Raw genomic sequence first — 16,042 nt, forward strand, 5'->3', positions numbered from 1 at the left:
TGTGTAAGACATATTGAGTCATGTCATATACAGTTGATGGAAGTCTTTTTGGCTTGACCTCTACTGGGCATTGCAGAGAACAAGGAAATTGCCCTAGAATCCCACAGTTTAGCTCAATTCAACCTTTAGAAACGATAGGAATACTCACCTAATATTCGTTAAACATTTACCTTTTGGATTTAGAGAAAAGTTCCTGTACTTTAGGAATTTAAGGTCTATCCAGGGAGACCAAAATGTGAATCTAAGCATTACCATACACAGTGAAAAGCAGTCTAAAAATGACTAATATATTCTGAGGTTCCACAGGACAGAGAGGAAGACTATGTAACTCAGGCTGAGGACATGGTGAAGTTTTCTGGAGGAAGGACCCTGGAATTTAGCCCCAAATGACATGCAAATCACACACCCACATGTGACTGTGTTGTGTCTTTGTGCCCAAGGGGCTCTCTGCCCAGAAGGATCTACCTGACTCTACGTAGTAAACACCTACTCAGGTTTTGAAACTTAGCTTGAAGGTGATAACCATGATGGTGTCTCTTCTACCTCTGCAGAAAAAATGATAACCTGATAATCATGTAAAATATTTACATAATTCCATGATAAAACCAACAAAACAAATATATTCAAAGAAGTCTCATTTCTATTCCTATTCTGCCTCTCTTCCCTCCTGTTCCTTCTACATCATTTTTTTTTTTTAATGTGGTTATTTTTTGAAAAAAAAAAAAAAAAAGACAAATCAATACCCCCTTTCCTAGATAAATATTAGCATTTTATACCTACTTTACTCCACTTTGCTTTCCGCTCATAACCATATATTCTGGAGCTCAGGATTATTAAATATGGCAGGAGTATATGCAAACACGATTCATTCATTTGCAAAGCTTACCTATACTCTGTTGTGTGGGTGTACCATGGTTTATCCCCCATTTGATGGGCATTTGGGATGGCTCCTTCTTTTTGCTAGAATAAATGGTGTAAAAAAAAAACCTTTACGAATGCATTCTGTCTTAGTCAGCTCTGGCTCCTGTGGCAACATACTGCAGAATGGGTGGCCTAAACAGCAGGCATTTATTTCTCACAGTTCTGGAGGTTGGAAAGTCCAAAGTCAAGATGTCTGCCTATTTGGTTTCTAATGAGTGCTTTCTTCTGGTTTGTGGAAGGCCTCCCTCTCTCTGTAACCTGGCAAGTCAGAGAAAGAAAACTCCTGTCTCTCTTCCTATTCTTCTAAGGGCATTAATCATATTGTGGTAGCTCCAGGCTTACGATGTGATATCATCCTCATTACCTCCCCCAGGGGCTTACTTCCTAATACCATCACTCTAGGAGGTTAGGGGTTCAATCTGTGACTTTCAGAGGGCCACAAACATTCAGTCTATAACACATTAAAAAAATTTTTTTGGCCAGTTTTTTTTTTTTAATACATCTTTATTGGAGTATAATTGCTTTACAGTGTTGTGCTCATTTCTGCTGTACAACAAAGTGACTCAGCTATATGTATACATATATCCCCATATCTTCTCCCTCCCAAGCATCCCTCCCACCCTCCCTATCCCACCCCCTAGGTCATCACCAATCATTGCATTGATCTCCCTGTGTTATGCAGCAGTTTCCCACTAGCTACCTATTTTACATTTGGTAGTGTATAAATGTCAATACTACTCCTTCACTTTGTCCCAGCTTCTCCTCCCCGCCGGCCACCATTTGTCCTCAAGTCTGTTCTTTACGTCTGCATCTTTATTCTTCCTCTGCCACTGAGTTCATCCCTACCATTTTTTTAGATTCTATATATATGTATTAGGATACAGTATTTGTTTTTCTCTTTCTGACTTACTTCACTCTGTATGACAGACTTTAGGTCCATCCACCTCATTACAAATAACTCAATTTCATTCCTTTTTATGACTAAGTAATATTCCATTGTATATATGCGCCACATCTTCTTTGTCCATTCATGTGTCGATGGTCATTTTGTTGTTTCAATGTTCTGGCTAATGTAAACACTGCTGCAATGAACATTGTGGCATATGTATCTTTTTGAATTATAGTTTTCTCTGGGTATATGCCCAGTAGTGGGATTGCTGGGTCATATGGGAGCTCTATTTTTAGTTTTTTCAGGAATCTCCATACTGTTTTCCATAGTGGCTGTATCAATTTACATTCCCACTGCAGTGCAGGAGAGTTCCCTTTTCTCCTCAGCATCTCCAGCTTTTTTTGTTCCTAGATTTTTTGATGATGCCCATTCTGATTGATGCGTGGTGATACCTCATTGTGGTTTTGATTCACATCACTATAATGATTAGTGATGTTAAGCATCTTTTCATGTGTTTGTTGGCCATCTGTATGTCTTCTTTGGAGAAATGTCTATTTAGGTCTTCCGCCCATTTGTGGATTGGGTTATTTGCTTTTTTGGTATTAAGCTATATGAGCTGCTTGTATATTTTGGAGGTTAATCCTTTGTCCGTTGCTTCATTGGCTAGTATTTTCTCCCATTCTGAGGGTTGTCTTCTTGTCTTGTTTATGGTTTCTTTCATTGTGCAAAAGCTTTTAAGTTTCATTAGGTCCCATTTGTTTACTCTTGATTTTATTTCCATTTGTCTAGGAGGTGGTCCAAAAGGATCTTGCTTTGATGGATGTCATAGAGTGTTCTGCCTATGTTTTCCTCTAGGAGTTTTAAAGCGTCTGGCCTTACATTTAGCTCTTTAATCCATTTTGAGTTTATTTTTGTGTATGGTGTTAGGAAGTGTTCTAATTTCATTCTTTGACATGTTGCTGTCCAATGTTCCCAGCACCACTTATTGAAGAGGCTGTCTGTTTTCCATTGTACATTCTTGCCCATTTGTCAAAGATAAGGTGCCCATATGTGCTTGATTTTACCTCTGGGTTCTCTATTCTGTTCCATTGATCTTCCTTTCTATTTTTGTGTCAGTACCATACTGTCTTGATCACTGTGGCCTTGTAGAATAGTTTGAAGTCAGGAAGCCTGATTCCACCAACTCCATCTTTCCTTCTCAAGATTGCTTTGGCTATTCGGGGTCTTTTGTGTGTCCATACAAATTGTAAGATTGCTTGTTCTAGTTCTGTGAAAAATGCCGTTGGTAATTTGATAGGGATTGCATTGAATCTGTAAATTGCTTTGGGTAGTACAGTCATTTTCACAATGTTGATTCTTCCAATCCAAGAACATGGTATATCTCTGCATCTGTTTGTATCGTTTTTGATTTCTTTCATCAGTGTCTTATAGTTTTCTGCATACAGGTCTTCTGCCTCCTTAGGCAGGTTTATTCCTAGGTATTTTATTCTTTTTGTTGCAATGGTAAATGGGATAGTTTCCTTAATTTCTCTTTCCACTTTTTTGTTGTTAGTGTATAGGAATGCAAGAGATTTCTGTGCATTAATTTTGTATCCTGCTACTTTACTAAATTCATCGATTAGTGCTAGCAGTTTTCTGGTAGAGTCTTTAGGGTTTTCTATGTATAATATCATGTCATCTGCAAAGAGTGACAATTTTACTTCTTCTTTTCCAATTTGGATTCCTTTTATTTCATTTTCTTCTCTGATTGTTGTGGCTAAAACTTCCAAAACCCTGTTGAATAATAATGGTGAGAGTGGATACCCTTGTCTTGTTCCTGTTCTTAGAGGGAATTCTGTCAGTTTTTCCCCATTTAGAATGATGTTGGCTTTTGGTTTCTCATATATGGCTTTGATTATGTTGAGGTAATTTCCTTATATGCTCATTTTTTGCAGAGGTTTTATCATAAATGGATGTTGAATTTTTTCAAAAGCTTTTTCTGTGCCTATTGAGATTATCATATGGTTTTCATCCTTCAATTTGTTAATATGATGCATCACATTGATTGATTTGCGTATATTGAAGAATACTTGCATTCCATGGATCAACCCCACTTGATCATGGTGTATGATCTTTTTAATGTACTGTTGGATTCTGTTCGCTAGTATTTTGTTGAGGATTTTTGCATCTATATTCATCAGTGATATTGGCCTGTAATTTTCTTTTTTTGTGACATCTTTGCCTGGTTTTGGTATCAGGGTGATGGCAGCCTCGTAGAATGAGTTTGGGATTGTTCCTCCTTCTGCTGTATTTTGGAAGAGTTTGAGAGGGATAGGTGTTAGCTCTTCTCTAAATGTTTGATAGAATTCACCTGTGAACCCATCTGGCCCTGGGCTTTTGTATGTTGGGAGATTTTTAATCACAGTCTCAATTTCCGTACTTGTGATTGGTCTGTTCACATGCTCTATTTCTTCCTGGTTCAGTCTTGGAAGATTGCACTTTTCTAAGAATTTATCCATTTCTTCCAGGTTATACAATTTATTGGCATCTAGTTGCTTGTAGTAGTCTATCATGATCTTTTGTATTTCTGTGGTGTCAGTTGTTACTTCTTTTTCATTTCTAATTCTGTTGGTTTGTGTCTTCTCCCTTTTTTTTTTCTGATGAGTCTGGCTAATGGTTTATCAATCTTGTTTATCTTCTCAAAGAACCAGCTTTTAGTTTCATTGATCTTTGCTATTGTTTCCTTTGTTCTTTTTCATTTATTTCTGATCTGATCTTTATGATTTCTTTCCTCCTGCTCACTTTGGGGTTTTTTTGTTTTTCCTCTAATTGTTTTAGGTGTAAGGTTAGGTTATTTATTCAATATTTTTCTTGTTTCTTGAGGTAGGTCTGTATTGCTATAAACTTCCCTCTTAGAATTACTTTTGCTGCATCCCATAGGTTTTGGGTTTTTTTGTTTTCATTGTCATTTGTTTCTAGATATTTTTTGATTTCCTCTTTGATTTCTTTAATGATTTCTTGGTCGTTTAATACTGAATTATTTAGCCTCCATGTGGTTGTATTTTTTACAGTTTTTTTTCCTGTAATTGATATCTAGTCTCATGGTGTTGTGGTCAGAGAAGATGCTTGATATAATTTCAATTTTCTTGAATTTACCGAGGCTTGATTTGTGACCCAAGATGTGATCTATCCTGGAAACTGTTCCATGTGCACTTGAGAAGAAAGTGTACCCTGTAGTTTTTGGATGGAATATTCTATAAATATCAATTCAGTTGAGATGGTCTAATGTGCCATTTAAAGCTTGTGTGTCCTTATTTATTTTCTGTTTGGATGGTCTGTCCTTTGATGTAAGTGGGCTGTTAAAGACTCCTACTATTATTGTGTTACTGTTGATTTCCCCTTTTATGGCTGTTAGCATTTGCCTTATGTATTGAGGTTCTCCTATGTTGGGTGAGTAGGTATTTACAATTGTTATATCTTCTTCTTTGGTGGATCCCTTGATCATTATGTAGTGTCCTTCCTTGTCTCTTGTAGAAGTCGTTACTTTAAAATCTAATTTGTCTGATATGAGTATTGCTACTCCAGCTTTCTTTTGACTTCCATTTTCATGGAGTATCTTTTTCCATCCCTTTCCTTTCAGACTATATGTGTTCCTTGGTGTGAAGTGGGTTTCTTATAGGCAGCATATGTAAGGGTCTTGTTTTTGTATCCATTCAACCAGTCTGTGTCTTTTGGTTGGAGCATTTATTCCATTTGCATTTAAGGTGATTATTGACATGTGTGTTTCAATTACCATTTTCTTAATTGTTTTGGGTTTGTTTTTGTAGGTCTTTTCCTTCTCTTGTGTTTCCTACTTAGAAAAGTTCCTTAAGCCGTTGTTGTAAGGCTGGTTTGGTGGTGCTGAATTCTCTTAACTTTTGCTTGTCTGGAAAGCTTTTGATTTCTCCATCAAATCTGAATGAGATTCTTGCTGGATAGAGTATTCTTGGCTGTAGGTTTTTCTCTTTCAGGACTTTCAGTATATCCTGCCATTCCCTTCTGACCTGCAGAGTTTCTGCAGAAAGATCACTTGTTATCCTGATGGGTTTTCCCTTATATGTTATTTGTTGCTTTTCTCTTGCTGCTTTTAATATTTTTTCTTTGTGTTTAATTTTTGTTAGTTTGATTAATATGTGCCTTGGTGTATTTCTCCTTGAGTTTATTCTGTATGGGACTCTCTGTGCTTCTTGGGCTTGATTAATTATTTCCTTTCCCATGTTGGGAAGTTTTCCACTATAACCTCTTCAAATATTTTCTCAGACCCTTTCTTTTTTTCTTCTTCTTCTGGGATGCCTATGATTCGAATGTTGGTGTGCTTAATGTTGTCACCAAGATCTCTGAGACTGTCTTCCATTCTTTTTATTCTTTTTTCTTTTTCCTGCTCTGTGGCAGTTATTTCCCCCATTCTATCTTCCAACTCACTTATTCATTCTTCTGCCTCAGTTATTCTGCTGTGTATACCTTCTGGAGTATTTTTAATTTTGGTTATTTTGTTGTCCATTACTGTTTGTTTGCTCTTTAGTTCTTCTGAGTCCTTATTAACTGTTTATTCTATTTTCTCTATTTTGTTGTTGAAATTTTGGGTCATTTTTACTATCATTACTCTGAATTCCTTTTCAGGCAATTTCCCTATATCCTCTTCATTTATTTGGTCTTGTGGTTTTTCTCCTGCTCCTTTGCCTGCATGGTGTTCCTTGTTTTCTCATTTTGTCTAATTTATAGGATTTGCTATCTCCTTTCTCTATGCTGCCTAGTAGTAATTCCTCTTGCTGCTGTCCTCTGCGCCCTAGGGTGGAGTTTGTCCAGTGTCTTGAGTAGGCTTCCTAGTGGGGGAGGGTCTGGTGTCTGCTTTCCAGTGTGTGGTTCTCTGTCTTTTCTCTCTGATGAGCAGGGGCATGTCAGGTGGTGTGTTTGAGGGTATCTGTGAGGTTAATATGGCTTTAGGTAGTCTCTGTGCTGATGGGTGGGTTTGTGTTCCTGTGTTGTTTGTAGTTTGGTGTGAGATGTCCAGCACTGGAAGTTGCAGACAGTTGGACGAAGCTGGGTCTTAGACTCTGATACAGGGCTCCATGAGAGTTCTCTGCAGTTAATCTTCCCTGTGTCTGAGGACTCCCTAGTAATCTAGCATCCTGGATTCAGTGCTCCCTCCTCAGAGCCTCGTACTTGAGTTCTGATGGAGTAGTCCAGACTTCAGAGGTTGCTTGTCCTGGCAATAAAGGGGTTTAAAAAGACTGTCCAAGCCCCAGGCTAATGGCAGAGTGTTGAGTCAAACAGATACCTGTTATGTCGGATATTTGAAGTTCTTTCTGGTGTCCGAGGTCTTCTACTCATGTTCAGCTGGTTCTCTGTGGGAATTATTGCATCTTTTGATGTATTCCTGATGCATCTGTGGAGAGGGATGCATTCCATGCCCTTCTACTTCACTGCCATCTTTCTTCCCCCACATTATCTTTCAAGTGAGTGGAAAGATAATATCATTTTTCCCTTTAGTCCTATTGTGATGACTATATATAGATATAATAAACTTCCTAATATTGAACCACACCTGCATTTTTGGATTAAATCCCCATGTGGTCATAATGTTCTTTCTAAATATGCTATTTGGTTCTATTTGCCAATATTTTTATAATTTTTAAATTTATGTTCATATGTGAGTCTGTAATTTTTCTTTTTGTGTAATCTTTGTCAGGTTTGGGGATCACCTTTATATTTAGCAATACTTTACATAACACATTTGGAATATTTTTTGAGAAGTATAAGTAGCATTAAGGATTATCTGCTCTTTAGAATATTCTTTTGAGAAAACATTGGATCCTGCTGTATTTTTCTCTTAGGGATCTCTTTAAACACCTTTTCTCTTTCTTTTATAGGAGTTGGTCTTTTAAAGTTTTCTATTTGTATTGGAATTAATTTTGATGAGTTTAAGAGCCTGAATTACTTGAGATCAGAACCATGTCTCTTTAGTTTCCTCAGAGGCTAGAGTTACTGAAAAATCAGTAGTCTTACAATAAATATGTGTAGAGTACTTGTTATGTAGTGTTTTAGGCAAGCAGTATAGAGAGAAGTATTCAATCAACAAGTACCAGGCTTGTCCTTCCTGGAAGAGTTGCTTAATTGAACATATAATTTACCTTCACTTCCTCCTAACACTTTACATAGACAATAGTAATTAATTTTTTTAATGGTCTCGTCAGTCAGTAGCTGATCCACCTTACCTCTTACCACCTCCCAAACTTCAACTTTAATAACGAGGTGATCATAAGAGATCTAAAGTGCACGTGACCAGGAGATAGATAGGGAAACTAAAGGAGGAGATAGCCCATCTGGAGAAACAGCTGGCCTGGCTGTCCCACATTTACAGCTAAATCCAGAAGATAAGCAGCAATGTGTGTCCACTGCAATATTACCTCATACCTTGTGCTGACCTCATAAACATACAATGATTGTGTGTGTGGTGTCACTTTCACCTTCCAAATCTCATGTAAAATATCCCTCTAAATCATAGGCTCTAGCAAAACCAAGAGAGAAGCCCTAAAGACATTAACATTAGGATTTCCCACTGAGTGGTCCAGCCAGTTAACCCTGCAATAAAGCTCATAGAGGGTAAACCACAACTATTTGCTTAGTACATGTTCTAACAACCAGTAATTTAGAGACTACTGTTAAAGACAAGGGGACTACAAAAGATTACCTGACAACTCAGAAAAGAGTCTAACAGGCCAGATAAAATAGAGACCAAAATAAAACACAAAATAAGTAAACCAACTAAGCACACGAGCACATGAAACACACACACACACCCCACCTTAGAGGAAACAATGTACACAGAGAGAAGGAAATTAAAAAAAAAAACTATATTATAATTAATATTTCTGGAGATTTTAGAGATGATATAGTGGGTTGGCCAAAAAGTTCAATAAATCAAGAATTGCATGCTATTAAAAAAAAAAGAAAAGAATATTCAGAGGTGGTGGGGGCTGGGGGAAACACTCTAGGGAATTTAAAAATGCTGCAAGTGAAACAGCCAAAACCTAGAAATAGTCCAAATGTCCTTCAATGGATTAACTGTTAAACAAACTGTGGTATATCCATACCTTGGAATACCACTCAGCAATTAAACAGAAATAAACTGTTGGTGCATGAAACCACTCAAACGAGTTTTGAGGGAATTATACTGAGGGAAAATTCTAGTTTCAAGAGGGAATGCCCAGCATCGTGGTGGGGGGATGACCGGGGGAGACAGCTATGTACCAGGTGGGACGCATAGTGGTTCAGATTGCAGCAGGTCAGGAAGATCCAGAAGATAATTTTTCAAAGAAGTTGAAATCCATAGAATACCGGAAATGTCCAAGTGTTAAAATAATTATTATTAGGGACATTTTTAAACATACACAAAAAGATAGAATAGCATAACTGTCTCCCTGTGTACCCTCCCCTGTTTCAACATTTATCATTACACTGCCATTTTTATTTCTACTGTGCTCCCCCCTGCCTCTTTTTTTTTTTTTAATGAAATATTTTAAAAATAGGTTGTGGACATAATCAGTATACTGCAAATCCCTAAGTATGCATCTCTGACAAAGATGAACTTTTTATCTTTTAGAACATAACCGCACTACCATTATCATAATCAACCAAAATTAAAAATACTTGAAAATACCAAGTCTGATTTTAATTTTTCTGGTTCTCTTGATTCCATCTTTGCTTTGTTGGAATCAGGATCCGACAAGGTCCACACATAGTGTTTATTTGGTATCCTGCATTTCTATCCCCCCTTTTGCCATTTATTTGTTGAAGAAACTGAGTTGGATGTTCCCAGAATCTATCTAACTTTTTGTATCCTTATAGTATTGTTGAGCATGTTTCTCTACCTCTTACTGTAAATTAGTGTTTAAATCTCAGGGCTTGATTAGATTCAACTTCACATCTTTGACAAGAATGTATCTTAGGTTACAGGCATCTTGATAATCCCTTTTGGGGATGTTGCGATTGATCAGTGAGTACTAAATGACCCCCTAATCTCATGCACCTTAGTAAGATAAGTTTCTTTTTCACTCACATCACACCTCATGTGTGACCTTCTCCATGAGGTCAGTGACACAGTCCGCTGCTATCCCATAGTTCCATTTCCTTTCAGCTCCTTGATTCTTTGTTTGAATTTTGGTTGGATAAATGACTTGCTATGGTCAAAGGGATATCAGCAAATGTCATGCAATCAGAGGCCTGATGAGCACTTGCCCTCTTGTTGCTTTTGGAGTCTTTACCATGGAAATGTGCCTGCTGATGTTTGAGAGATGACAGGAGAAGAGGACCCCAGCTCGCAGTCATCAAGTCCCACTGACCCAGCACTGATTTCAGATGAATGGGCAGCCCTCATGAGACCATCCTAGTCTGGCCGAGAACTGCCCAGCCTCAATTTCTGAGGGCAGAATAATGAAATGATTGTCAATTTCTGAGGGCAGAATCATGAAATGATTGTTGTGTTAGGTCAGCTCTGGAGTGGTTTGTTATCCAGCAATAGCTAACTGATAATACAGGTACTAGAGACAAAACAAGATTACCAAATACTGGTTCTTTTTGAAGCTGGTTGTGATATCAGGTTTATTTGTTTACTCTCTGTACTCTTTGCACATATTTAATTTTTTTTAGTAATAAAAAGTTAAAAAGAAAATACTGAATTTAAATATCACTTGAAATAATTTGTGAATTCATTTATTTTAATATCCTTTAAATATTTAGGAATTGCATGCTTTCTAATATATTTAATTTCATTTTTTAAGTTATTTAAACCAGATACATAGTTTCAAAGTTTAAAAAAAGGCATATTCAGAAAGGCCTAGGTTTTCCCTGTCCACTCTCCCCCATTCTTCCTCTTTTCATAGGTACACATTTAAAGTATTCACCTGCATATTTTGGAAAGCATTTTAGAGGGTTGTTAGTGACTTTGGAGTTGAATTTGTAATGTATACATAGAAAATAAGACAAATGACAGAAAGAAAGAGACAATTATTACTATCAAGAAAAGTGAAATTTTGTTCAGGAAAGTAAACAACCACATTATAACTTTTGCTAGTTGTGAATAGCAGGCATGTTGTTGCATTACCGTAAACAGTGACTACTGATTTAACTGAAATTGGAATCCTACTGTATTGGACGTATTAGGAAATGGAAGGTTCTTTGTATGTGGGGAGAGGTGATGAAAAAGTTAAATCCTCATCTTTCCTACTGGTAAGTGAATAGATGACCTATAAATATGGAAAATCAAGAAACAGCAATATAGTCATACCATTTAGAGATACAGTAGTCAATACCAAAAGAATAAACTAAGTAGATGTCATCATCTCTGAACAGAATGGAGGTAAGGTCTATTGGTTTTTCTCAACAAGTCTTGTGATTCATGATAAAAAGTGAAAAAAAAATTAAGTAAGCAAAAAATTGACCAAAAAAAGAAGAGGCAACATAGCATGAAACAATTTAATAATAATAATAGTTTGTTTATCAAGCATTTCTTATGTGCCAAGTACTATGCTAAGAGCTCTATGTGTATTATGTCTGAATCCTTATTACAATTGTATGAGATAAACTCTTTTTTTGCCTGTGAGAGAATTAATACTTAGAGTCTATTAGCGATTTATTGCTACAGATGAATTAAAGCAAAATGTACCCTCTGGAAACAACAGACATTATTACTTCATAGTTTCTCTTGGTCCTTGAACAATGTGGCTGGGTAGTTCTGGCCTAGTCTTATGGGGCTGCCATCAAGGTGTTGGCCAGGGCTGCTGTCACTTCAGTGTCTAACTTTGGAGAGCTTCAGAGCTCACACACAGGACATGCCTCAGAAGCTTCCAGGCTCATCCTGTGGCCCTCTGCAAAGGGCTGCCTCAGGACCTAGCAGTTGGCTTCTCTAAAAGCAAGAGCTCCAGAAGCACCCGCGATGGAAGCCACTTGTCTTTTTACAACCTGGTCTTGACAATGGCATCATCTTCTGTTAGAAGCAGGTCCATAAGCCCAGACCACAGTCAAGGGGAGGGTGTGAGTTCCAAGCGGTACTGATTGGATGAGTTATCTTAAAGGTTGTCAGGTGTGTTATCGTATGTGTGACACCCACCGTGGTGTGCTATCAGGTTTATGCCAACAGAAATAAGCTGTTTGTTATGCTCAATATATAGGTGCAAACTCTGACTTCCCATGGACCCCCAGCTTCAGAAAGGATATATGACGGCAAGGGAGAATTATATAAGTACAAGGATCACCTTGAATTCATCCTAATTTATACAAAGCCAAAGCCTCTCAAGCTTTAGAACTTTACTGGTAATGAATTATTTGAGGCACCCCTCACACTTGATCATGACAAACTGCAGCTTCGTATTCCTGGGCTGGGACATTAGTCACATGGGCAGGGTAGCTAAGGTGAGGAGTCGGTGCTGTATCTTTAAAACTGTTAGGAGCCACTGAAGTGTTTTAAACACGGGAGGATGGCATAATTGGATGTGTACCTGCCACTTTGAGCCATGTTATTTTGTCTCAAGCATCAGGACACATTCTACTTTTTCATGCGTGAGATAGCAGATCCTTGTTTCCACCCCACCAAATTTGTTCGTGTTGGTGTAATGAGATTTATAAATTTCTTTTACCTGCAGACTGTTCAAAGTATCCCATCTCAGGACAGCTGTGTCTGCCTCTCTCTGAGCACGTAAAAGTCTTTGTGGCTGTAACCAGGCTGTGAGTTTTCTGAGGCACAGACATGTTGCCTCATCCTTGGTCTGTGGTTTGGTGGCCACCACACCGTTGACACCTATAAGGAACTCAGTAAATTCTTCTTAAGTCAAAATGGACTAAACTTCACTGGGCACCTACTATATGATAGTTATTGTGCCGAGCTCTGGGACTATAGAAATAAGGTGGTGTCATTTTACTTTATTAATGAAAAGTCCTGACTGTATATTCAGTTTTTCATTCACTAATCAAACATTTTCTTATTGAGGCATAGTTAATTTACAATGTTGTTAATTTACAATGTTGTTAGTTTCAAGTGTACAACACAGTGATTCAGTTTTACATATATATATATATATATATATTCTTTTTCAGATTACTTTCCCTTATAGATTATTACAAAGTCTTGAGTATAATTCCCTGTGTTATATAGTAGGTCCTTGTTGATTATTTTATATATAGTAGTGTATATCTGTTAATCACAAACTCCTAATTTATCGCTCCCCCCAGCCTTTCCCCTTTGGTAACCATAACTTTGTTTTCTCTGTCTGTGAATCTGTTTCTGTTTTGTAAATAAGTTCATCTGTGCATTTTTTAGGTTTCATATATAAATGATATCATATAATATTTGTCCTTCTCTGTCTGGCTTACTTCACTTAGTATAATTATCTCTAGGTCCATCTGTGTTGCTGCAAATGACATTATTTCATTCCTTTTTATGGCTGAGTAATATTCCATTGTATATATGTACCACATCTCCTTTATCTATTCATCTGTCGATGGACATTTAGGTTGCTTCCATGTCTTGGCTATTGTAAATAGTGCTGCTATGAAAATAGGGGTGCATGTATCTTTTTGAATAAGAGTTTTCTCCAGATACATGCCCAAGAGTGGGACTGCTGGATCATACGGTAACTCTATTTATAGTTTTTTAAGGAACCTCCATACTGTTTGCCTTAGTGGATGTACCAATTTGCATTCCCACCAACAGTTTAAGAGGTTTCCTTTTCCTCCATACCCTCTCCAGCATTTATTATTTGTACATTTTAAATTTTTAATTGCCCACTGTAAATGTGGCATTCTGCTAGGTGCTGGAACACAGCCTCAAACTACACATGGTTGCCCCTCAAAGATTCTATTACCACTGCAGGAGACAGAACAGTGTATTATGTCCTAGTTTCGCAGCTGTGTGAGCATAGGAGAAGGACACATATATCAGCAGAGGGAAGGGCCATATAAGAGGGAAGGGGAGACATTCTGGAGGATGTAACGTCGCAGCTGTTTAGAAGAATGAATGTTCAGGGGGATGGAGGATGCACTTGCACCAAACACTGGGGCACTGGTTTGTGAAGGCTTGGGGAAAGTTGAGTTTATAAGAGAAGGGAGACCAATATAATAAGTAGCAGTCACTCATCCTCCAAAGGGATCTGTAGAGCCAAGCAATGTTTCCTCTCTGCTGCCTTTGTGTCTTTCCAGCCCTCTATGAGCAATCCTGCGAGGTGTACAGGCACCAAGGCAACACGGCTGGTTTCTTCTACATCGACTCAGACGGCAGTGGGCCCCTGGGACCTTTCCAAGTATACTGCAACATCACAGGTAAGGGTGCAGAATTCTCACTCACGCTTCATGTCACTACGTGATGAAAAGGGAAATCCACAGGAAGGGGACACTCGTATAAATAATAACTTAAAGGACTGACTTCGGGGGGAAATGTTGTTTAGGTAAGTAATAGGAATTAGCAGCTAGATTATTTTCATGAGAGAAGAAAACGTATTAATGGTCTTGATGAGGTTCCATTGAACCAAGAATTAATTATCAAGCATTTTCTGCAGAGCTGACCAAGGTCATTTCTCTCTTAAAAGTCAGAAACAGAAAGAGAAGGAAAATAACCCAAGAGACAAAAAAAAAAAAAAAAAAAAAAGTCAAAATCAATAGAAAGCCCTGACTTAGGAAGAGGGAAAGCTTGATTCAGTTCTGGCTCTGAGGATCATGTGACTCCAAGGTTCTCTCTGAGGTTCAGTTCTGTGGCAGTGAAATGCAAATAGTAGTTCCTACCTCTTAGAGGTTTGAGGATGAAACAAAATCACCTGTATTGATGCAACTAGCCAGGGTAGTTATCCAGTAGATGCCTAAGCAAAAAACTGGGCTATTTCTATTTTCCCTGGCAATCTCATAATATCTTGCCACTTTCTTCTAAACTGCCTAAGGACATATTAAGAGCCAATTATTACATGGGTTTAGAAGCAACATGTGATCACTAATTTATTATTATTTTTTTTAATTTATTTATCTTTGGCTGTGTTGGGTCTTTGTTGCTGCACACGGGTTTCTCTTGTTGCAGAGAGAAGGGGCTACTCTTCTTTGCAGTGCCCGGGCTTCTCATTGCAGTGGCTTCTCTTGTTGTGGAGCATGGGCTCTAGGTGCATGGGCTTCAGTAGTTGTGGCATGTGGGCTCAATAGTTGTGGCTTGCGGGCTCTAGAGTGCAGGCTAGTAGTTGTGGCACGCGGGCTTAGTTGCCCTGAGGCGTGTGGGATCTTCCTGGACAAGACTTGAACCGTATCCCTTGCATTAGCAGGTGGATTCTCAACCACTGCGCCACCAGGGAAGTCCACTAATCTATTCTTAAAAACATATTTCCACACCTCAAACCTGATGTAATAGTTATTTAAAAATACAGCAATGCAAGCATCCCCTCTGTTGTGAATGTCAATTGGCACATAAACATTTTTTGCTTGTTTGTTTTAAGCACTGGGCTTTGGAGATGCCCGCAGAATCACGTAATGAAGCAGAAAAGTAGGAGCATATTAAGTCTCTTTGAGTCCTCAGGCCCCAGACTTCACTGCAACAGGGCAACCACATCTGTGGAGATTTGTCTGTAGCCAGACGCCGTCCTGGCCACCCAGGATATGCAGAGAAATAAGGCATAATCATTGTCATTCATGAGGCAGTAAAATCAGGAAAACTAGCATGCAGTATCACAGGTAGAAATGCAAGCAAGCCATTGCCAAAATGGTGATTGAGGACATTTAGCAATAATTTGCCCATCTGAATACAAAGGGCCATGCTTTTTCTGCAGAAAATGCTGGTTACGTGGAATTGGATGCCATTTCATTTCATTTCCATCATACTTCATCTCTCTCCAAAATGTATGCTAGCTGCTTTTCAATAGCCCTATAACATAATTAGAAATTGTGTTACTGTTTTCTTTCCATGGTTATGCCAGCCTATAATGTTAAACAACCTGGTCAAGAAGTAGACTTCTCAGTGGATCTTGGTTATTTTCAAAATTTAATTACCATATAGATCCCTGGGGAATCATGCTAAAAATAGACGTCCCAGACCCAGGAATTCTAAATGCAGTCATTGCACTTCTACTGAGCTTTCCAAGTGATTCTGATGCAGTTTGTCCCTGGTCTACAATTTACAAAAAAATGGAGGAAGTGATTTGGTTGTAGAATAAGGCAGAGGAGACCAGTGTCTGCTGAGTGATGGGTGTG

The 16,042-nt window shown here is 38.1% G+C and overlaps 1 protein-coding gene across 2 annotated transcripts in view; it reads left to right on the forward strand.

The window, feature by feature from the left end:
* Positions 1–16,042, forward strand: part of CNTNAP5 (contactin associated protein family member 5) — an 893,955-nt gene that overhangs the window by 562,236 nt on the left and 315,677 nt on the right. For both annotated transcript variants that reach the window (XM_057745525.1, XM_057745526.1), the window contains exon 12: positions 14,021–14,140. In XM_057745525.1, coding sequence (XP_057601508.1) covers positions 14,021–14,140 — 120 coding nt within the window. The remainder of the gene's footprint in view (positions 1–14,020; positions 14,141–16,042) is intronic.

The sequence above is a fragment of the Hippopotamus amphibius genome, chromosome 8 (genome assembly GCF_030028045.1).
Source record: "Hippopotamus amphibius kiboko isolate mHipAmp2 chromosome 8, mHipAmp2.hap2, whole genome shotgun sequence".
Taxonomy (NCBI): domain Eukaryota; kingdom Metazoa; phylum Chordata; class Mammalia; order Artiodactyla; family Hippopotamidae; genus Hippopotamus; species Hippopotamus amphibius.